At 41.6% G+C, this 24,944-nt stretch overlaps 2 protein-coding genes across 2 annotated transcripts; both read right to left on the bottom strand.

Annotated features, from left to right (window-relative positions):
* Positions 1 to 2,640: 2,640 nt before the first annotated feature.
* Positions 2,641 to 6,244, bottom strand: LOC130135698 (acetate--CoA ligase CCL3-like). The gene is made up of 3 exons (XM_056305279.1): positions 5,997 to 6,244; positions 4,575 to 5,165; positions 2,641 to 3,652 (listed from the first exon to the last, which is right to left on the bottom strand). The coding sequence occupies exons 1-3, from the start codon at positions 6,204 to 6,206 to the stop codon at positions 2,756 to 2,758; spliced, it is 1,698 nt and encodes a 565-aa protein (XP_056161254.1). The 5' UTR covers positions 6,207 to 6,244; the 3' UTR covers positions 2,641 to 2,755.
* A 13,323-nt stretch (positions 6,245 to 19,567) lies between these two features.
* On the bottom strand, positions 19,568 to 23,180 carry LOC115663848 (acetate--CoA ligase CCL3-like). Its single transcript, XM_030585820.2, has 3 exons — positions 22,932 to 23,180; positions 21,510 to 22,100; positions 19,568 to 20,584 (listed from the first exon to the last, which is right to left on the bottom strand). Exons 1-3 carry the CDS (start codon positions 23,139 to 23,141, stop codon positions 19,688 to 19,690), a joined length of 1,698 nt encoding a protein of 565 aa, XP_030441680.2. The 5' UTR covers positions 23,142 to 23,180; the 3' UTR covers positions 19,568 to 19,687.
* Between the last annotated feature and the right edge of the window lie 1,764 nt (positions 23,181 to 24,944).

Below are 24,944 nucleotides of genomic sequence, written 5' to 3'. Positions count from 1 at the left end.
TGTGATGAATAGAGCGAAGATCAAGCAAGTGAAGCCGGCTTTCATTACAGCTGACAATTGGACGGAAATTAACAGAATTTGGGAAACTAAAAAGAGTCAGAAAATCAGTGAGCAAAATAAAAAGAATCGATCTTCTAGTTCTAGTGAAGGGTCTGCCACATATGCCGGGGGCTCTATCAACATTGGGGAGCATCGAAAACGAATGGTAAGTCTGTTAAATAAGTCATAAGTTAATGATGAACTTTTAATGATCAATGCTAGTGGTGGTGATGGTGTTGCTGCGTCTGAGCCATCAGTTGACAGTACGGCATTATAGGTGCAGGCAACGGGTGGGAGCAACGGGTGGGATGAAAAAAGGAAAAATATTTGGGATGGGATCCTTGTCAAGGGTATACATGACGAATCATGCTGCAACTTCATCAACCAATGCGGCTGTTCGAAGGAGGACACGACATGACGAGCAATTAACTTTAGAATTGAACTAACTGAAAAATATACTTGTAGAGAAGGACGAGGAAATAAATGACTTGAAACAACAAATGCAAATCGTTATGCGACACCTCAACATCAATCGCAATGAGGTTCCTCCTGTACCTCCCGCCAATCCAATAGGTGATGGGCACAATGATGAGCGACACAATGATGCTGAAATTGCAGATGATGATGATGATTTTCTCGGTCCTTTCTAGTTAAAATTCTCAAAATCGGGAGTAAGCTTGCTTCACAATCTTTTGTGCCATAAGTGCAGTTTGCCCAATATGTTCCTGCCCTACAATTACTTTCTGTGCACAACTCTCTTACAACTAGGTTCTTTGCTTGCGAAAAACTGAAAATTTAGAGATCCCAAGATGACATGCTTGTTACAAAAAATCATGATATTTGAACATTGTAGAAATACATGCCTTAATTGACTTTTTTTTTTTTGGTAAGGTACATGCCTTAATTGACTTTGAGTCCTCTTTTCCTGGGAATTGGTGTTGGTAATTCACCTCTCTAAGTCATTAAACTGTTGAATGCTGTTTGGAGAAGGATCTAATTTTTCGTAGGTGACAGAAATACGGTTTACAAGGGTGAAAAAACTACAGTGGATGTCAAAGTTGACTCATATTCATATATATGTAAGAACAATGATGTTCGTCCTGAAACGTTTTTTTGTTAACCCTCTTACTTGTTTTTTTATACCTAGTTCCACAGCCATGCATAAACGCTTCTTTTATATTCTGGACTGATTGAATATCTTTATTTATGTATCCACATTTCATCAGGTGTCGACAAAAGTGACTGCTTCTGGTGTCCTGTCGAGTACCAAAGCTACCCAATTTTGTGTCTGGTTTGTCGATTTTTCGTTTTTTAAGCAGAATCTATGGTTGTCCCGCCTCCTATGAATGTTTTGAATATATTATAAGATTGGATATCAAATAGCATCATGTCAGACTTTGCAACTTTGCATATATCATTATTTTTTGCGGACTAGCATCTTTCCTTCAGTTATATATTTCAATTATAAGGTATTGTGTCTGGTTTGTTCGTTTTCTGTTTCTGAAGCGGAATCTATGGTTGTTTCGTGTCCTTTGATTGTTTTGAATATATTACATGATGTTCATTAATGCGTAGCTATTGCTATGGACAAGATTTGATGGCCCAAATGGTGTAAAATTTGCGACGAATATTTAGAGACGAATTTTGCGACCATTACAGTTAAATGGCTAATTTGCGACGAATAAGTAGCGACGAATCAAGTTCGTGGCTAATTTGCGACGAATAAAGTTCATGACTAATTTTGCGATGAATTTTGTGATAAATTTTACGACGAATAAAGTTCGTGGCTAATTTGCGACGAATTATTTGCTATGAATTTTACGACGAATTATTTGCGACAAATTTTGCGAAGAATAAAGTTCGTGGCTAATTTGCGACGAATTTTGCAACGAAATTTCCGACGAATAAAGTTCGTGGCTAATTTGCGACGAATTTTGCGACGGATAGTGTTTGTGGCTATTTTGCGACGAATTTTTTTCAGTCGCAAAATTTTGCGACTCCCTATTAGCGACGGAATTTTTTCCGTCGCTAATTTCGTCACAAATTCGATTTGCGACTGATTTTGCCAAATTTTTCGTCGCAAAATTCAACGCTAATCCCTTATTTTTTTGTAGTGCGAGCTTAAGAAAGTCTACACGGAATCGTCAATGTTACGAACGAATTGAACTATCTTCTCAAGCCTACCCACATCGAATAGATAATCTTTTTACACGCACAGGCACCCGATCGGTTAACTGCCAAGACTAATAATAACCATTCTCTCTTCTAGAACGATGTTCATTCACCTGCTCGTCATTTTCTGGCTAAGGCTTATCCCATTGACTAGATAAGAAGAAAAAAGGTAAGGAGAAATCCATTGTCCAGCGAATGAGACATTGACTCGCGCGCTGGTGCACCTTCCTTGGAACGTGGGGTACTCCGGTCTGTCCGTGTGAGAAATGAATCACGAAGCTGCTGTTCGGAATCGATGGCTTCAAGAATGGGGGCGTCGGTTCAGCCCAGCAAAGTAGTTTGCAGAGTTGGCTGGCGAACTGAAATTAGCTTGACAAGCATCCAGATCCAACAGATGATCAGGAAAATGAATAGCTTTCTCAAGAAAAGTAGGAAGGTGTCACACAAAAGGGCTTTTATTAAAAAACAACATGCAAAGTCCAGGCTTCACGGTACCAAGTACAAACGAAGAGAAAGAGACAAGACCAGCTCGACCGGGGTGCACTCATAATTTACTACGCTTGACAGGTCCCATTTCCTTTGCCTTGGCCCTCAGCAAATGTTTCTGTATCTTTCCCGTAGCCGTTTTTGGCAACGGCCCGAACACGACAGACTTTGGAACCCAATAAGCCGGCATTTTCTCCCGGCAAAACTTCATTATATCCTCTGCCAGTCGCTGCTCATTGGATTTATCCACTCCCAGCTTCAGTGTCACAAAAGCACAAGGAGACTCTCCCCATCGGTCGTCAGGCCTTGCAACCACAGAGACCTCTAAAATCGCCGGATGCGTGTACAGAGTATTCTCGATCTCTACGCTACTTATGTTTTCGCCTCCAGAGATGATGATGTCCTTTGACCTGTCCTTGATTTCAATATATCCGTCAGGATGTTTCACACCAAGATCTCCAGAATGGAACCATCCCCCTGCAAAAGACTCCTTGTTGGCTTTTGGGTTCTTTAAGTAGCCTTTCATGATGGCGTTGCCCCGCATCACTATCTCTCCTATGGTTTTACCGTCGGCAGGAACAGGTTTCATGTCTTGAGTGCTCACAACATCAAGACCTTCTAGAGCTGTGTAGCGAACGCCTTGGCGTGCATTGAGGCGGGCTTGCTGTTCTGGAGGCAGCGAATCCCACTCGGGCTTCCATGCACAGATTGTAGAAGGACCATAAGTTCCAGACAGCCCATATGTGTGCGCAACACGGAAGCCTTTCTGGGACATTGCAAAGAGAACAGAAGGTGGTGGGGCGGCACCAGCTGTCATTACATGAACGGTGTGAGGGAGAGGGAGTATGGTTTCTTCAGGTGCAGCATTGACTATGGTGTTCAAAACCACAGGCGCAGCGCAGAAGTGAGTCACGCCATATTTAGCGATTGCTGAATACACTGCCTTAGCTGTTACCTGAGGACAAGAAAAGACACGACAGAAGGTTTCTCTGTTAAGCAACATAGTAGTTTTGATATCAAACGAAGCCCATTTACTCGCACATTAGCCCATTCAGTAACTTGGTTAAAGCAGCATTGACCCATACAAGATCAAATATTCACACTTTTTGAGCTGATCTATCGAGTTTCAGAAAGCAACTATTCCATCCATAACTAAGATTTCAAAATCGTGACAGGGAATAAGCTTGTGGATAAAGGACAGACAAACAAACATGTTGACGAGAGGGGGTGATTACCCCCATTGGTTTTGTGAAACATATTAGTGTGTTTCCATTCGTCATAGATAGTTTCACATAATTCCCCCACAAAACTTCTAGAAAATACTTGGTTTAGCTACTGTCCAACAACTTGTTGCATCGCGTCTTTGAGAGAACTTGACAGACAGTTACATATTTACAACAAAATGGATGCCATGAACAAACAAAACCCACTTCAATATTATACTTGTCTGTCAACTTATTAAGCAAGAATTTTTGTATAAATAATCTGAACAAATGAGTTAGACTTAATTATATAGTTCATCATGAAATTTGCCTCATTAAGAAAACTAGGCTCTAGATCAGTCCTTATAAATTTACCAGGTTTACCTTCTATCTGCTCAATTTAGTAAATGGAGTATGGCCGTAGCATAAAGAAACTGTAATAAGAACCACAACCAAGCAGGGTTTTACAAAACCAGAGTACTTAGAACAAATGGTCCTTGTACTAAACATAAATGAAACAATTGCTTCTGTTACGCTTTAAACAATGTTATTAGGCAGCAAATTGTCTACCAAATTTGTGGAAAAACAGCATTTTCTGAACCTTAAAGATTACCTGTCTACTCGATCAATATTGTGCAGTTCTTACCTTACCAAAAAAAAAAAAAAAAAGATTACCTGTCTAAGGCATATGCTGGTTCCACAAAGAGCTGCCAGTGTCCATGTGAAACACCAACCATTACAATGAAACATAGGCAAAGTCCACAAGTAAATGGCCCCTTCATTCATCCCCCAGACAAGAGGGTTACTTACAGACATGAGATATGCTCCTCGATGGCTTAATACGACTCCCTTGGGACTGGCAGTTGTACCAGAAGTATAACCGAGAGTGATACTCTGCCACTCATCTTCCGGTGGTTTCCAAGCAAACTCTGGATCTCCGCTTTCCAAAAACTTCTCATATTCAATTGCTCCTTTTCCTAAAGTGTGCCTAAGTGTTCTTGGGTCACAGCTTTCGTCAGCTATAACAATCAGAAGCGGAGGCTTATAATTTTTCTTACTCTCCTCCGCTAATATTTTCAGAGCTTCTTCAGCCAACGGGAAGAACTCTTGGTCCACCATTACAACTTCAGAAGATGAATGGCCAAGAAGAAAAGCAACTGTCGGAGCATTTAGACGTATATTGACACAATTGACTACAGCTCCGGACATGGGAACTCCAAAATGAGCTTCATATAGGGCAGGCACATTCGGCGCAATCACTGCAACCTGCACAGCGAAACCCAGACAGCCAAATAATGACCAGCAGCATAGAAGAGGACACAAAGAACCACGATACAAGCCTGGAACTATAATGGAAAGCATCACAAGCAAAGCGAATTTTGAACAACATAAAAACTATCAATTGATGAAAACAAAACTTGATCGCATCCAAACAATGTCCCACTTCATCACAAAGAAACGATAAGTTAACATTCATAGCAAAATCGATGTTGTAAAAACTTCACACATGCACGTTGGCAATCCGAACAATCTATTTCTTTTCAAGTGAGAACCATTACTTCAGTTCTATCTATCTAGCTTTATACAGTTCCGATTTCACGGTTCAACAATCTCCGCTCGCAAATATAAAATTATGAGCTTCCGTTTCCCAGTGCTCAACTTCCATCTCAGCTCACACCGTGACGTCTTTCAAGAAAAAAGCCAAACAGTCCCTCCCCACGGATCATACCACCATCACCAAAGTCAACCAATCATCACTAAAGAAATGAGCATCCGATTCTCCATCAAGCACCCGCATCAAACCAAGAGAGCTTCACACCAGCACTCGAATCAGGGGAATCAAAAGACTCGGATCACACGAACTACGCCGACACAGGAATTATCAGACGATTCCTCATCGAATTAAAAACGGAATAAACAAAGCAAAAGCGTCCTTGTACCTTAACCCAAAAAGGAAAGGACACGTATCTAGATTTCCAACATCATAGTTGCTCACAACATTCCACATATCCAGAATACTACCCATCACCATCGCCAGAGCACACGTGGAAATGGAAAAAACAGAGCACGAGTACCGCGGAGAAAGAGATTCCGTACCGTGCAACCGGCGCCGATGGAGCGGCTGGAGAGAGCGGAGGCCAGCCGGCGGCACCGCTGGTACGTCTGGAGCCAGGTGAAGGCGACGGAGCCGTGGACCACCGACCGCCGGCCCGGGTGGACCAGGGCGGCCCGCTCGAGGAACCACAGCGGCGTCAGGGCGGTGTGGTTGGCCTCGTTCTTAGGCAGATCGTCTATGTCTCTCGCCATCGCTCCTCCCTCTCCTCCCTCTCTCTCTCTCTCTCTCTCTCTCTCTTCTTCTTCTTCTTCTTCTTCTGGCGTGCGTGAGTGTATGTGTGAAGCAGAGGCTGTGCTGGAACGCGAAGCAGTCGATGCGTCTTTCGCTGCGTATTTATATGCAAAAATCCTCCGAGATAGGGACAGAACGAAGGGCCGCGACCGGAACTTGGGACACGATCTCCTCGTTTCTCCTTTTGTTTTTTTTTAACGCGAGAGATTACAAAACTCTGCTCGGGTTTCGCACTATATAATACAAATAAATGATAAATGTACCGAAAGCCGGGAAACTCGTAACGTTGGTGATGTTAGGATATTTTACCTATTTTGTATATTTCTCGAGATTATTATGCATACATCTTCCGCATTATTATTTTCAGCCACGTTAATTCCGTCCGACTTGTCTACCGGACCCCTCACCCTCCTCTTTTGCCTTCATCTTCTTAAATAATATTCAGAATAAAAATCGGATTTAAATCAAAACGACGTCGTTTCGGTCTTATGATTTATGTTTTAGCCATGTCGGCGCCAAGTGGGATAGAGAAAATTGAAAAAGAAAAAAGGCCACATCAGCATTAACAATTAGCCAAGTTGGACGGAGTTGACAAAGGACTTAATTGCACCAATTTGACAAATTATAAGACTCAATTGTACGTTCGTGATAAATTTTAAGACTTTTCAATGCATTTACCCCTAAAATAAAAAATCAGCTCATGAAATAACCTTTAGAACTTCAGGAATTCGAGGTCATCTATTCATGACCGCCGGTTACTACAAATAGTTCCGTGGCAATGCTATCCGTACGTGCCAAAAGGTTTGAATTTACCTGACTCGCCGAGCTTGGAGGGAGCTTTATTATTTTTGAGGTATCTAAGGCCCCATTTATTTCGGACGGATTCAGACACCAACCCGTTTGGCCTTTGCTCTTCTCTCTCTCTCTCTCTCATGCTCAATTTCCCTCCACGACACTACAAAAAAACATGAATTTTGCGACGGGGAATTTTTCGTCGCTAATTTGAGACGAACTTTGCTACGGAATTAGCGACCGAATTATTTTCTGTCACAAATTAGCGACGAAAATTTTCCGTCGCTAATTTGCGACGGAATTATTTTCCGTCGCAAATTAGCAACGGAAAATAAATCCGTCGCTAATTCAGTCGCAAATTAGCGATCAATTTATTTTCCATCGCTAATTTCGTCGCAAATTTGCGACGGAAAATTGGTCGTCGCTAATTCCGTGTCGCGGAATTAGCGACGACCAATTTTCCGTCGCAAATTTGCAATGAAATTTACCATTTTGCGACGAAAGTAGCGACGGATTTTGCGACGAAAACGGATTCGTCGCTAATTTGTAATTTATGACGGAAAATAACTTTCGTCATATCCACCCCACCCGTCAATTTCTCTCTCTCTGTACTGATTCCTCACGTCCCCCCTCTTTTCTCCCGCCTTCTCCCTCTTTCGTTTCTCTCAATAATCCGTGCGCGCAGAAATCAATCTCGGTAAAGCTTTTCTACCGGTAAGTACGTAGCTAATTTCGTGACTAATTGGCGACGAATACGGTTCGTCGCAAAATTATTCATCGCTGGATTGGAATTTTTTTTTATTGACTATTTTTTTGTAACTTCTTGGCCGGTCGCCGGTCCGGCAACCGGCCATTGGCGAGACCTCGCCAGCCATGGGGGGAGGTCGAGCGGTCTCGCTGGCCATGGGCCGAGGCCGCTCGGCCTCCCCCATGGCCGGCGAGGCCGCTCGGCCTCCCCCCATGGCGGTCGACCTCGCCTCATGGCCGGCGAGGTCGATCGGCGGCCTCGCCTAGGTGTGGCGGTCGATCTTGCCGTCGCCCAGATCGGCCTCGCCCCATGGCCGGCGAGGCCGCTCGACCTCCCCCCATGGCCGTCGACCTCTGGGCGACGGCGAGGTCGACCGACGGCCATGGCGAGGCTGCTCGGCCTCCCCCAGATCGGGGTGAGGCCGAGTGGCCTCGCCATGGCCGGCAAGGTTGAACTCATCGGCGTCAGCCGGTCGCCGGACCGGCGGCCTCGCCATGGCCAGCAACGTTGAACTCGCCGGCGTCAGCAGGTCGCCGGACCGGTGAACGGAGAAAAATATAAGGGGAAAAAAAATTAAAAAACATTCGGAAAAAATAAAAAAATTAATAAAAAAATGAATGTTAAGTGATTTTTCTTTTATTTAGGTACATGTCCAATTGAAGGTCTCACAATCCAAGTGAACATTGCAATTCTCGTCAAATCGACCACTTTCTACTACCAAGATTTCAGTCAAATATTTGGGTAAGTCTTCTTTACATGGTAATTTTTTCAATTTGTTCAATTTCAAAGTAATTGTTGCGTGAAAAAAAAAATTTTAATTTTCATAATTTTATGGTTTTAATTAAGAACAGTAGATATGATATTTTAAATATTTTACGAGATTTTTTTATTTTAATACAGACACAATGCAAAGAGACAGGGCTTGGATGTATAATAAGAACTTACCTGGACGTCGAGGATTGACCGATGAGTTTCGTACTGGGTTGGAACTATTTTTAGACTTTGCTAGTAGTAAATATGAGTTCATGGATGGAAATAAGTTAAGGTGTCCGTGTAAAAAGTGCAGTAATGGTAAATTTAATGTGTGTGATAAAGTTAGAGAACATCTTTGTAGATTTGGGTTTACTCCGAATTATTATAATTTGACTTGCCATGGTGAACCATTTATATCTGATGAAGGATATCGAAGAAGTGACCAATTTTTAATTAGGGAAGAATGTAGCTATTATGACCAATTGAATCCATACGAGAGGATGGTGATTGATGCAGCTGGTCAGAATTTTGTTTCAGAATCGAACCATGCAAGTACTAGTTTTACTCTTACACTTTAACAAGTAGGTACTAGTCATGCATCACAATTGGAAGAGATAGGAGTAACGGGTTTTGATGAGAATGTGTGTAATAGAACTTTTTCATCTAATCAGTTTTGAGAAGTATTGAAAGCAGCAGATGAACCTTTATGGGCAGGTTGTGACAACCACACTAAGTTATCAGTGACAGCAAGACTGTTAAATATCAAGGTAGAGCATAATGTGTCTGCGGATTGCTTCAACTCTTTTGTTGAAGTAATGCGGGAAACAATGCCTCGTGATAACATCATGCCAAGTGATTTTTACGATATGAAAAAGCTAGTGGATAACTTAGGTCTTTCGGTTGTAAGGATTGATGTATGTAGTAGGGGTTGTATGTTATATTGGAGAGATGATGAAAATGCAGAATCTTGCAAATTCTGTAGCCAACCTAGGTACAAGATTAACAGGAGGCAGGGTCGTAATCAGAAGTGTAGACCATGCAAGCAAATGTTTTATCTGCCCTTAATCCCCAAATTGCAAAGGCTTTATGTGTCTCAAGCCACTGCTAAACACATGTCTTGGCATGCAAATTATGAAACAGAAGATGGTCTAATGTGTCATCCTTCAAATGCAGAGGCATGGAAACATTTTGATAGAACATACCCTGAGTTTGCGATAGAGCCTCGAAACATCAGGTTAGGTCTCTGTGCTGATGGATTTGCCTCATTTGGGAAATCAGGAAAAAGTTATTCATGTTGGCCAGTTATCTTAACGCCGTACAATCTTCCACTTGGTATGTGCATGAAAACACCTTATACGTTTTTGACATTGATCGTGACTGGCCCGCAAAATCCGAAAAAGTTAATAGATGTTTATATGCAACCATTGATTGAAGAGTTATAATGGCTATGGAGGGAAGGTGTCCTTACATATGATGTTTCTACCGATCAAACATTTGTAATGAAGGCTGCTCTTCTTTGGACGATAAATGACTTTCCAGCTTACAGAATGTTATCTGGATGGAGTACAGCTGGGATCTTAGGATGTCCGATATGTTTGGAGAGATCAAAGTCATTTAGATTAAAACATGGAAAGAAGCCCAGCTATTTTGACTGTCACAGACAATTTTTACCGATAAATCATACATTCAGAAGGAATAAAAAAGAGTTCATCAAGAATAGGACTGAAAGAACACCTCCACCATTGAGGTTGACCGGCGATCAAATTTGGGAACGGGTGCAGGACTTTCCAACTGTTGTTCAGAACCCTCACGACATGACTTGTGCGTACGGAAGTACACATAAGTGGACAAAACGCAGTATATTTTGGGATCTACCATATTGGAAAGCCCATCTTATTCATCATAATCTTGACGTCATGCACATAGAAAAGAATGTTTTCGACAATATCATAAATACTGTGATAGATGTCATCGGAAAAACAAAAGACAACTTGAACGTAAGAAAAGATATGAGAGATATTTGTGATCGGCCAACACTAGATGTGGATGCAAATAGCAGGGGACCAAAATCAAAAGCAGTTTATACATTGGATAAGGAGCAGAGGCGAGTTGTTTGTCAATGGTTGAAATCTGTGCGGTTTCCTGATGGATATACTTCGAACCTCGGGAGATGTGTTGATTTGAATGAATGCAAGTTGACAGGTTTGAAGAGTCATGATTGTCGCATATTGATGGAAAGACTAATTCCAATAGCTTTCAAGGAAGTTCTACCGAACTTTGTATGGGGCGCCATTACAGAGTTAAGCAATTTCCTGCATGATATTTGCTCGACAGTGTTAAAAGCATCACACATGGAGAAACTAGAGAGAGATATTCCAATTATTCTTTGCAACTTAGAAAGGATATTTCCTCCATCATTTTTTGATTCGATGGAGGATCTCTTAGTTCACTTGCCTTATGAAGCCAAAGTTGCAGGTTCCGTCCAATTTCAATGGATGTATCCATTTGAGAGGTAATTTTTTTTAAAATAAAGTTCAAATTACTTTATTATATATTATGTTACGATAAGCTTTTTTTTTTTATTGCAACTAGATTCTTATATCATTTGAAGAAAAAAGTGAAAAATAAGGCATGTGTTGAAGCTTCAATTTGTAATGCATATATTGTGGAAGAAGTGACAACATTTGCATCATACTATTTTGAGCCGCACGTGCAATGCAAGAGGCGGAGAGCAGGCAGAAATGATGAGGGCCCCATTGATCCCAATTGCAAAGCATTCTCTATTTTCAATTATCTGGGTCGACCAAGCGGCGCATGTCAGTTTCGTTACTTAACAGGCGAAGAATTGCATGCAGCCCATACATATATTTTACTGAACTGCCCAGAAGTCGAGCCATACTTCGAGTAAGTGTAAATTTGCAAATATATGTATTGTGTGTCAAATATTTGCTAATATATAAATGGTATTTATTACTAGGATTTTCCAAACTTCAATGTATGGACTACCACCAAATGAGTTTGACCGTTTGTGCGATGAACAATTTGTAGCATGGTTCAAAACATATATAAGTTGCCTATGGACCAAAACCAAGTTATTAAACTTTTATATATCATTTATTAAAATATATATTATTGACTTTGCGTGTGTAACCTTAGGTTCACAATAATCATGATGAACTTGGAGAGCAAGGATTGCTATATCATCTGTCATGGGGTCTACAGTTAAGAGTACGGAGTTGGCCAGCATATTTCATAAATGGATATAATTTTCACACTCAAGAATATGGAATGGGAAAAGCCACAATGAATAGTGGTGTGTCTGTTCGGTCATCCAATGGTGGCAGTTCAAAAGATGATTTTTATGGCTTGTTGGATGAAATCATAGAGATAGAGTACCTTGGATCATTAATGATGCGGGTTGTGTTATTTAAGTGCAAGTGGTTCGACCCCGTCAAAGGAATGAAGGTGCATACGAAGTTTAATTTGGTTGAAATAAATCACAAGAAAAGGTATATGAAATATGAACCATTTGTCTTGGCACAACAAGCAATTCAAGTATGTTATGCATCATATCCTAGTTTGAAACGTGACAAAGCTGATTGATGGGCTGTATGTAAAATCAAAGCACGGAGAAAAATCGAGGAACACTGGAAGGATAGAGCCTATCAACAAGAGAAAGTTTGTAACACGGTTGAAACTGAGGAATATAACATTCCAACTTTACGAGATCCATGTGGAGCAATGATAGATGTGGATCCAACTGAAATTTGCGAATTAAATGTACAAGATGGTTCATAATCTGATTTTGAGACAGATGATGAAGATGATGCTCATGAAGAAGATGAAGATCAAGATCAAGACGAGAACGAAGACGAAGACGAACATGAAGATTAAAATTTTTGTGACAAAACACTAATGATGTGTAATTATTATTGCGACAAGTGTTATTTTGGTTGTCATAATAATTATTATTGTTCTTGTTATTATTGTTATTGTTTTTATCATTAATGTTGTTGTTATTATTGTTGTTGTTGATTATTCTTATTAACGTAATTGATCATCGGAAAATTTGTCGCTAAATGACGACAAGTCAAATATTATTCATGCGATGACATTTGCGATATTCTATTTTCCATTGGATGTGGATCATTGCTAATTTCGTCGCTCATTTTACGACAACAACTTATTCGTGACTACTGTTCATCGAAGAATTAGTGACGGAAGTGAAAATCACGGCAATTTTTCCAATACGTCGCAAATTTGCGACGGATTCGAAAATGTCCTTTATTTTTGGAATCCGAAATAAATCCGTCGGAAATTTGCGACGGAAAAATATTGTCCGTCGCAAATTTGCAACGGAATTATTATCCGCCACAAATTTGGGACGGAAAAAAAATTCCGTCCCAAATTTGAGGCGGAATTATTGTCCGTCGCAAATTTGCAACGGAAAAATATTGTCCGTCGCAAATTTGAGACGGAAAAAAAATTTCCTCCCAAATTTACAACGGAAAAAAAATCCGTCGCAAATTTGCGACGAAAAAATATTGTCCGTCGCAAATTTGGGACGGAAAAAAAAATCCGTCGCATCGCAAATTTGCAACGGATTTTTTGCCCGACGCAAATTTGCGACGGAATTTTTATCCGTCGCAAATTTGGGATGGAATTTCTTTTCCGTCCCAAATTTGCGACGGATTCGAAAATGCCCTTTATTTTTGGAATCCGTCGCAAATTTGCGACGGATTTATTTTTCCGTCGCAAATTTGTGACGGATTTATTTTTCCGTCGCAAAATCCGTCGCAACCACATTCGCGCACGTTTCAAATTTTTGCGCCCGTCTCTCTCTCTCTCTCTCTCCCCCCCCTTGCCCGCGCACGTGCCCCCCGATCACTTCCAGTCTTCTTTTTCAGACCTTTCCCTTCTTCTTTTTATTTTTCTTTTCCTCTTCTTCTTCTTCTTCTTCTTCCCGTTGTCGTCGCCGAGTACCCTGTTTTTGACCGCCAGCCCGCTGTTGCCGTCGTCGCCTGCGTGCCCGACAGCTCGCAACCGCCGTTGTCGTAGCCGCCGCCTCTGCCGCCGTCGTCGCCTGCCTGCGCGTGTGCTCACCGCTCGCCTGGCCGAGCACGCCGCCCGCCTGCTCGCCCGCGCCGCGCCGAGCTCATAGCCGTTGCCGTCGCCGCCCAACGCCGTCGCCGCCCATCGCCCGCCCGAGCTCGTAGCCGTCGCCGCTCGCAGCCACCCGACGCCGTCGCCGCTCACGCCAAGCTCGCCTGGCACTGGGATCGACGCCGTCTGCCGCCCGGCCTCGCCCGAGCTCGCCGCCGCCAAAGCAGCCGCCCAACGCCGCCGCCGGTCAGCCGCCGCCCAGCAGTCGCCGCCTAGTTCCACCGTCGTTCGCCCGACCGTGGCCGAGCGCCGTGCCGAGCGCCTGGCCGACTAGCCACCACTTTAGCCCACGCCCACGCTGAGCCCGCCACTGGCCGACCGGCAAAAATATTATTATTGTTTGGTTTTTCTTGGCTTTGAACCAAGTAAGCGGCTCCCTAAATCCTACCTTGTATAATGAGTATTAATCAGACTTGTTTATGAATTGTTTAGTGTCGGATTGGTTGGCTAAGTTAGGGGCCGATTGCAGGATTGCATGTGGCTTTGATCGATGTTTGCCTAGTTAATTTGTCAATTACATCGCCGATTAAGCGTTTAATGATGATCGTGTGGTTGATTAAGCATTTTTTCAGAAAATGCATTAAAATTGAAAAATTCTAGAAAAATTCATAAAAATTTCCAGAAAATTAAAAAAAGTCAGATTTTGGGAAAATATGAAATTTGGTGAATTTTTTTTTAAATAAAAAATAACAAAATTTCAAAATATCACAAAATGGCTTAAAATAACTGTTGCCACCCACTTTGAGTAAAATTTAAACTTTTTTAGGTGCCCAAAAAAAGGAATAATAATAAAAAAAATCAAAAAATTCAAAACTTTACTAAACGGCTTAAAATACCTGTGGCCACCCACTTTGAGTGAAATTTAAATTTTTTCAGGTACACAAAAAATAATAAAATAATAATAAAAAAAAACTTTCAAAACTTTACAGAATGGCTTAGAATACCTGTGGCCACCCACTTTGAGTGAAATTTAAATTATTTTAGGTGCCAAAAAAATTAAAAGAATCAAAAATTTCAAAACTTCACAGAATGGCTTATAATACCTGTGGTCACCCACTTTTAGTGAAATTTAAATTTTTTTAGGTGCCCCAAAAAATTAAAAAATTAAAAAGTTTCATAACTTTACAGAATGGCTTAGAATACCTGTGGCCACCCACTTTGAGTGAAATTTAAATTTTTGTAGGTGCCCAAAAAAGTTAAAAAATAAAAAAAATAAAAAATTTCAAAACTTCACAAAATGGCTTACAATACCTGTGGCCACCCACTTTGAATGAAATTTAACTTTTTTTAGGTGTCCAAAAAAAATAAAAAAATTCAAAAATTTCAAAACTTCACAGAATGGCTTAGAATACTTGTGGCCACCCATTTTTAGGTAGAAAATTTTTTTTAGGTGCCCAAAAAAAAAATTTAAAAAATCCAAAATTTCAAAACTTTACAGAATGGCTTCTAATACCTGTGGCCACCCAGTTTGAGTAAAATTTAAATTTTTTTAAGTGCAAAAAAATTCAACAAATCAAAACAGAGTTCTGTTCTAGAAATCAATTTCGGGAGTAGAATTAGTCATGTTTTACCAAACAGATTTCTCCTTCAGAAGTCAATTTCTGGCAAGAATGCGAAAAATCAATTTCTGGCAACAATTTGATTTCTGGAGCAGAATGGTTACCATTCGCACCCTTAGTTGTTTAATGCCAATCGTATGGTTAATTAGGTTAATCGTGTGGTTGATTTGCTTAATTGTGGCTGATTGGTTAACTATGGCCTGATTGTGTGGGTTGATTGATGATCGTGTGACCGAGAACGAAGATCATGTGGCTGAAATTGATGTTTCATGGTTGATCTTGTACTTGATGAATTATCATGTGGTTTGAAAGTGGATCGTGTGGTTAATTATGGTTATTGTCGGTTTAGCATGGCATATCGTGCTCATATATTGATGTTTGATATCAAAATGAGCGCGATTCATAATATATTTGTTTGTAGAAAATTGCACGTCATAAACACTCGGCATTGGCTAATTAAGAGGAAACATTTTATGCTTTTGAAACAAAATAGTAAGCTTCGTCATGTACGTCATTATGTGTCCGTAATACATGTTCATATTTTTTTTACATATTTGTCTAACCTTCCTACTTGTCAGTATAAACGTGGAGGTCACATGCATAGAAGACCAGCCCCTTCCTCGTCCTCGTCCCCATCCCTTTCCTCTTCCCCTGTCGTTTCATCTAACCCTCAACCACTATATGCTGATGGACAATATGGACACGTTGGCCCTTCCTCCAACATTCAAGAACATGTTAGGGGACTTGGCCACATGCGAAGTGAATCTCCTCCAGTTCCATCTCCTTTAGCTCCATCTCCTTCCGTTTCACCTTATTATTCAACGCAACAATCGAATAATGAGGGAAACACAGGTGAAGAAGATAACCGATTCATGATATGCCCATTTGGAGATTCGTAAGTACTTCATTTTTTTAAAGTATATGTAATATTTATGGTTTTAGATATGGATGTCAATTGAAGTGTCGATGTTGCACAATATCCGTATGTTTGCAGATTCACGGATGCTACGTTTGTTGTAAGGGAACTGAATAAAATAGTCAAAAACTATTGGATGGGGCAGTATATTAATTATAGAAGTGCTCTATAAGAAGTGAAAAATTTGTGGTGGAATGAGTTCAAGGTAAGTTTTAGATATTCTATTTTCTCACTAACTAAGTTTGGTGTAGTATATTAATGGTCAATAATGATGTAAAGGGACCGGAACAACTCTTTAGTTTTAGGTACTAAAGGGACCAGATATTTTTCCCGAGATGAACTTTACAAAATCTATCGCCGAATTGTCTGGTGCATGGTAATGGATATGTGACCTCATAATAACTTTCAGTTTTTTTTGTATTGATTGCAGCGGAAGTTCAGGTAGGATGAAGAGGAAGAGAATGAAGTGAGAAGAATTTTTCAGAAGAAAGTCGGTGATCACATACGAAATGTGATGAATAGAGCGAATATCAAGCAAGTGAAGCCGGCTTTCATTACAGCGGACAATTGGACGGAAATTAACAGAATTTGGGAAACTAAAAAGAGTCAGAAAATCAGTGAGCAGAATAAAAAGAATCGATCTTCTAGTTCTAGTGAAGGGTCTGCCACATATGTTGGAGGCTCTATCAACATTGGGGAGCATTGAAAACGAATGGTAAGTCTGTTAAATAAGTCATAAGTTAATTTAATTCAATTACTCATGTTTACATTTTGTAGGCACATGAATTGAGGACGGAACTGATATTTGCAGCTACATTTGAACGCACATTTCAAAAAAAAGATAAGATATGGACTGGCGATCGAGCAAAAGCTATTAAGGTATGTAAGGTTATACTTTGGACTTTATGGAAACTAGAATGAAAACCGTGAATGCTTTTAATATTTATGGTAGTTATATATATGAAGTTATTTTATTTTCATCTATATTGTTAATATAGGAAAAATATGATGAACTTTTAATGAGCAATGCTAGTGGTGGTGATGGTGTTGCTGCGTCTGAGCCATCAGTTGACAGTACGGCATTATGAGTGAGGTAACGGGTGGGATGAAAAAAGGAAAAATATTTGGGATGGGATCCTTGTCAAGGGTATACATGACGAATCATGCTGCAACTTCATCAACCAATGCGGCTGTTTGAAGGAGGACACGACATGACGAGCAATTGACCCAAGAATTGAATCAACTGAAAAATATACTTGTAGAGAAGGACGAGGAAATAAATGACTTGAAACAACAAATGCAAATCGTTATGCGATACCTCAACATCAATCGCAATGAGGTTCCTCCTGTACCTCCCGCCAATCCAATAAGTGATGGGCACAATGATGAGCGACACAATGATGCTGAGATTGCTGATGATGATGATGATTTTCTCGGTCCTTTCTAGTTAAAATTCTCAAAATCGGGAGTAAGCTTGCTTCATAATCTTTTGTGCCATAAGTGCAGTTTGCCCAATATGTTCCTGCCCTGCAATTACTTTCTGTGCACAACTCTCTTACAACTAGGTTCTTTGCTTGCGAAAAACTGAAAATTTAGAGATTCCAAGATGACATGCTTGTTACAAAAAATCATGATATTTGAACATTGTAGAAATACATGCCTTAATTGACTTTGAGTCCTCTTTTCCTGGGAATTGGTGTTGGTAATTCACCTCTCTAAGTCATTAAACTGTTGAATGCTGTTTGGAGAAGGATATAATTTGTCGTAGGTGACAGAAATACGGTTTACAAGGGTGAAAAAACTACAGTGGATGTCAAAGTTGACTCATATTCATATATATGTAAGAACAATGATGTTCGTCCTGAAACGTTTTTTTGTTAACCCTCTTACTTGTTTTTTTATACCTAGTTCCACAGCCATGCATAAACGCTTCTTTTATATTCTGGACTGATTGAATATCTTTATTTATGTATCCACATTTCATCAGGTGTCGACAAAAGTGACTGCTTCTGGTGTCCTGTCGAGTACCAAAGCTACCCAATCTTGTGTCTGGTTTGTCGATTTTTCGTTTTTTAAGCAGAATCTATAGTTGTCCCGCCTCCTTTGAATGTTTTGAATGTATTATAAGATTGGATATCAAATAGCATCATGTCAGACTTTGCAACTTTGCATATATCATTATTTTTTGCGGACTATCATCTTTCCTTCAGTTATATTGTATTGTGTCTAGTTTGTTCGTTTTCTGTTTCTGAAGCGGAATCTATTATTGTCTCGTGTCCTTTGATTGTTTTGAATGTATTACATGATGTTCATTAATGCATAGCTATTGCTATGGACAAGATTTGATGGCCCAAATGGTGTAAAATTTGCGACGAATATTTAGAGACGAATTTTGCGACCATTACAGTTCGTGGCTAATTTGCGACGAATAAGTAGCGACGAATCAAGTTCGTGGCTAATTTGCGACGAATAAAGTTCATGACTAATTTTGCGACGAATTTTGTGACAAATTTTACGATGAATAAAGTTCGTGGCTAATTTGCGACGAATTATTTGCGATGAATTTTACGACGAATTAGCGTCGAATTTTGCGACGAAAAATTTGGCAAAATCCGTTGCAAATCGAATTTGCGACGAAATTAGCGACGGAAAAAATTCCGTCGCTAATAGGGCGTCGCAAAATTTTGCGACAGAAAATTTCAATTTCCGTCGCAAAATTGCAACTGAAAAAAATTCGTCGCAAAATAGCCACAAACACTATCCGTCGCAAAATTCATCGCAAATTAGCCACGAACACTATCCGTCGCAAATTAGCCACGAACTTTATTCGTCGGAAATTTTGTTGCAAAATTCGTCGCAAATTAGCCACGAACTTTATCCGTCGCAAAATTTATCTCTTGTTTTTTTGTAGTGCGAGCTTAAGAAAGTCTACACGGAATCGTCAATGTTACGAACGAATTGAACTATCTTCTCAAGCCTACCCACATCGAATAGATAATCTTTTTAAAACGCACAGGCACCCGATCGGTAACTGCCAAGACTAATAATAACCATTCTCTCTTCTAGAACGATGTTCATTCACCTGCTCATCATTTTCTGGCTAAGGCTTATCCCATTGACTAGATAAGAAAAAAGGCAAGGAGAAACCCATTGTCCAGCGAAGGAGACATTGACTCGCGCGCTGGTGCACCTTCCTTGGAACGTGGAGGACTCCGGTCTGTCCGTGTGAAAAATGAATCAGGAAGCTGCTGTTTGGAATCGATGGCTTCAAGAATGGGGGCGTCGGTTCAGCCCAGCAAAGTAGTTTGCAGAGTTGGCTGGCGAACTGAAATTAGCTTGACAAGCATCCAGATCCAACAGATGATCAGGAAGATGAATAGCTTTCTCAAGAAAAGTGGGAAGGTGTCACACAAAAGGGCTTTTATTAAAAAACAACATGCAAAGTCCAGGCTTCACGGTACCAAGTACAAACGAAGAGAAAGAGACAAGACCAGCTCGACCGGGGTGCACTCATAATTTACTACGCTTGACAGGTCCCATTTCCTTTGCCTTGGCCCTCAGCAAATGTTTCTGTATCTTTCCCGTAGCCGTTTTTGGCAACGGCCCGAACATGACAGACTTTGGAACCCAATAAGCCGGCATTTTCTCCCGGCAAAACTTCATTATATCCTCTGCCAGTCGCTGCTCATCAGATTTATCCACTCCCAGCTTCAGTGTCACAAAAGCACAAGGAGACTCTCCCCATCGGTCGTCAGGCCTTGCAACCACAGAGACCTCTAAAATCGCCGGATGCGTGTACAGAGTATTCTCGATCTCTACGCTACTTATGTTTTCGCCTCCAGAGATGATGATGTCCTTTGACCTGTCCTTGATTTCAATATATCCGTCAGGATGTTTCACACCAAGATCTCCAGAATGGAACCATCCCCCTGCAAAAGACTCCTTGTTGGCTTTTGGGTTCTTTAAGTAGCCTTTCATGACGGCGTTGCCCCGCATCACTATCTCTCCTATGGTTTTACCGTCAGCAGGAACGGGTTTCATGTCTTGAGTGCTCACAACATCAAGACCTTCTAGAGCTGTGTAACGAACGCCTTGGCGTGCATTGAGGCGGGCTTGCTGTTCTGGAGGCAGCGAATCCCACTCGGGCTTCCATGCACAGATTGTAGAAGGACCATAAGTTTCGGAGAGCCCATATGTGTGCGCAACACGGAAGCCTTTCTGGGACATTGCAAAGAGAACAGAAGGTGGTGGGGCGGCACCAGCTGTCATTACATGAACGGTGTGAGGGAGAGGGAGTATGGTTTCTTCAGGTGCAGCATTGACTATGGTGTTCAAAACCACAGGCGCAGCGCAGAAGTGAGTCACGCCATATTTAGCGATTGCTGAATACACTGCCTTAGCTGTTACCTGAGGACAAGAAAAGACACGACAGAAGGTTTCTCTGTTAAGCAACATAGTAGTTTTGATATCAAACGAAGCCCATTTACTCACACATTAGCCCATTCAGTAACTTGGTTAAAGCGGCATTGACCCATACAAGATCAAATATTCACACTTTTTGAGCTGATCTTTCGAGTTTCAGAAAGCAACTATTCCATCCATAACTAAGATTTCAAAATCGTGACAGGGAATAAGCTTGTGGATAAAGGACAGACAAACAAACATGTTGACGAGAGGGGGTGATTACCCCCATTGGTTTTGTGAAACATATTAGTGTGTTTCCATTCGTCATAGATAGTTTCACATAATTCCCCCACGAAACTTCTAGAAAATACTTGGTTTAGCTATTGTCCAACAACTTGTTGCATCGCGTCTTTGAGAGAACTTGACAGACAGTTACATATTTACAACAAAATGGATGCCATGAACAAACAAAACCCACTTCAATATTATACTTGTCTGTCAACTTATTAAGCAAGAATTTTTGTATAAATAATCTGAACAAATGAGTTAGACTTAATTATATAGTTCATCATGAAATTTGCCTCATTAAGAAAACTAGGCTCTAGATCAGTCCTTATAAATTTACCAGGTTTACCTTCTATCTGCTCAATTTAGTAAATGGAGTATGGCCGTAGCATAAATAAACTGGAATAAGAACCACAACCAAACAGGGTTTTACAAAACCAGAGTACTTAGAACAAATGGTCCTTGTACTAAACATAAATGAAACAATTGCTTCTGTTATGCTTTAAACAATGTTATTAGGCAGCAAATTGTCTACCAAATTTGTGGAAAAACAGCATTTTCTGAACCTTAAAGATTACCTGTCTACTCGATCAATATTGTGCAGTTCTTACCTTACCAAAAAAAAAAAAAAAAAAAAGATTACCTGTCTAAGGCATATGCTGGTTCCACAAAGAGCTGCCAGTGTCCATGTGAAACACCAACCATTACAATGAAACATAGGCAAAGTCCACAAGTAAATGGCCCCTTCATTCATCCCCCAGACAAGAGGGTTACTTACAGACATGAGATATGCTCCTCGATGGCTTAATACGACTCCCTTGGGACTGGCAGTTGTACCAGAAGTATAACCGAGAGTGATACTCTGCCACTCATCTTCCGGTGGTTTCCAAGCAAACTCTGGATCTCCGCTTTCCAAAAACTTCTCATATTCAATTGCCCCTTTTCCTAAAGCGTGCCTAAGTGTTCTTGGGTCACAGCTTTCGTCAGCTATAACAATCAGAAGCGGAGGCTTATAATTTTTCTTACTCTTCTCCGCTAATATTTTCAGAGCTTCCTCAGCCAACGGGAAGAACTCTTGGTCCACCATTACAACTTCAGAAGATGAATGGCCAAGAAGAAAAGCAACTGTCGGAGCATTTAGACGTATATTGACACAATTGACTACAGCTCCGGACATGGGAACTCCAAAATGAGCTTCATATAGGGCAGGCACATTCGGCGCAATCACTGCAACCTGCACAGCGAAACCCAGACAGCCACATAATGACCAGCAGCATAGAAGAGGACACAAAGAACCACGATGCAAGCCCGGAACTACAATGGACAGCATCACAAGCAAAGCGAATTTTGAACAACATGAAAACTATCAATTGATGAAAACAAAACTTGATCGCACCCAAACAATGTCCCACTTCATCACAAAGAAACGATAAGTTAACATTCACAGCAAAATCGATGTCGTAAAAACTTCACACATGCACGTTGGCAGTCCGAACAATCTATTTCTTTTCAAGTGAGAACCGTTACTTCAGTTCTATCTATCTAGCTTGATACAGTTCCGATTTCACGGTTCAACAATCTCCGCTCGCAAATATAAAATTATCAGCTTCCGTTTCCCAGTGCTCAACTTCCATCTCAGCTCACACCGTGACGTCTATCAAGAAAAAAGCCAAACAGTCCCTCCCCACGGATCATACCACCATCACCAAAGTCAACCAATCATCACTAAAGAAATGAGCATCCGATTCTCCATCAAGCACCCGTATCAAACCAAGAGAGCTTCACACCAGCACTCGAATCAGGGGAATCAAAAGACTCGGATCACACGAACAACGCCAACACAGGAATTATCAGACGATTCCTCATCGAATTAAAAACGGAATAAACAAAGCAAAAGCGTCCTTGTACCTTAACCCAAAAAGGAAAGGACACGTATCTAGATTTCCAACATCATAGTTGCTCACAACATTCCGCATATCTAGAATACTACCCATCACCATCGCCAGAGCACACGTGGAAATGGAAAAAACAGAGCACGAGTACCGCGGAGAAAGAGATTCCGTACCGTGCAACCGGCGCCGATGGAGCGGCTGGAGAGAGCGGAGGCCAGCCGGCGGCACCGCTGGTACGTCTGGAGCCAGGTGAAGGCGACGGAGCCGTGGACCACCGACCGCCGGCCCGGGTGGACCAGGGCGGCCCGCTCGAGGAACCACAGCGGCGTCAGGGCGGTGTGGTTGGCCTCGTTCTTCGGCAGATCGTCTATGTCTCTCGCCATCGCTCCTCCCTCTCCTCCCTCCTCCCTCCTCTCTCTCTTCTTCTTCTTCTTCTTCTGGCGTGCGTGAGTGTGTGTGAAGCAGAGGCTGTGCTGGAACGCGAAGCAGTCGATGCGTCTTCCGCTGCATATTTATATGCAAAAATCCTCCGAGATAGGGACAGAACGAAGGGCCGCGACCGCAACTTGGGACACGATCTCCTTGTTTCTCGTTTTGTTTTTTTTAATGCGAGAGAGGGAAAATTTCATTTTGGTATCTAAAGTGGGGCCTTTTCTCAATTTGATACTCAAAGTGGACATACTCTCAAATTAGTACCTAAAGTGCCCATTCAATCTCAATTTGGTACTTGAGATCGCCAGCCAGTCAAATGCTCACCGGCTGGCAAGAAATTTACTGTTCTGGCTACCGGAACAGTATTTTTTTTACTTTTTTATTTTTTTTTCCTTTTTCTGTTTTTTTTCTTTTCCTTTTCCTTTTCTTTTTTTTTTCCTTCTTCCCTCCGCTGGCTATAGCCGTGGCCGGCGGAGGTCGCCGGCGTCGGGCGAGGGCCGACCCTCACCAAATTCGGCGAGGGCGAGGGTTGCCCTCGCCGGCGTCGGGCGAGGGCGGCCCTCGCCTGGGCGAGCGAGGGCCGACCCTGGCGAGGGTCGAGGATGCAGCCGAAGAAGCGAGAGCAGTAGGCAAGAGAAGAGAGGGAGTAGGAGAGGCAAACAAAGTGGGAAGCCACGAACTGGTCTTGCTCGAGCCCCATGACGATGATCTGGGCGTGCAGCTGGTGGATGTGGGCGGAGTTCTTGCAGGACTTGAGGAGGATGACGATGGACGGCAGTTTGGCGGAGGTCGCCGGCATCGGTCCTCGCCGGCGTCAGGCGAGGGCTGCCCTGGCCTGGGTGGGCGAGGGCCGCCCTCGCCCGACGCCGGCGAGGGCCGACACCGGCGATATCTGCCGGCCACGGCTATGGGCGGCGGAGGGAAGAAGGAAAAAAAAAAGGAAAAGGAAAAGAAAAAAAAACAGAAAAAGGAAAAAAGAATAAAAATAAAAAAGTAAAACAAATACTGTTCCGGTAGCCGGAACAGTAAATTTCTTGCCGGCCGGTGAGCATTTGACCGGCCGGCGAACTCAGGTACCAAATTGAGACTGAATGGACACTTTGGGTACCAAATTGAGAAAAGGCCCCCACTTTGGGTACCAAAATGAAATTTTCCCTGCGAGAGATTACAAAACTCCACACGGGTTTCGCACTAATAATGCAAATAAATGATAAATGTACCGAAAGTCGTGAAACTCGTAATGTTGGTGATGTTAAGATATTTTACCTGATTTTGCATATTTCTCGAAATTATTATATATACATCTTTTGCATTATTATTTTTAGCCCCGTTAATTCCGTCCGACTTGGCGAACGGGCCCCTCGCCCTCTTTTGCCTTCATCTTTTAAAATAATATTCAGATTAAAAATCGGATTTAGATCAAAACGACGTCGTTTCGGCCTTATGATTCATGTTTTAGCCATGTCGGCGCCACGTGGGATAGAGAAAATTGAAAAAGAAAAATGGCCACATCAGCATTAACCATTAGCCAAGTTGGACGGAGTTAACGAAGGACTTGATTGCACCAATTTGACAAATTATAAGACTTTATTATACGTTCGTGACAAATTTTAAGACTTTTCAATGCATTTACCCCTAAAATAAAAATACAGCTCATGTAATAACCTTTAGAACTTCAGGAATCCGAGGTCATCTATTCATGACCGCCGGTTACTACAAATAGTTCCGTGGCAATGCTATCCGTATGTGCCAAA

The sequence above is a fragment of the Syzygium oleosum genome, unplaced genomic scaffold (assembly GCF_021117445.2).
Source record: "Syzygium oleosum isolate NSW1041296 unplaced genomic scaffold, Sole_v2.1 Sole_v2.37, whole genome shotgun sequence".
Classification (NCBI taxonomy): domain Eukaryota; kingdom Viridiplantae; phylum Streptophyta; class Magnoliopsida; order Myrtales; family Myrtaceae; genus Syzygium; species Syzygium oleosum.
The sequence above is the reverse complement of the archived record's forward strand: the minus strand, read 5'-3'. Positions and strand labels throughout refer to the sequence as shown.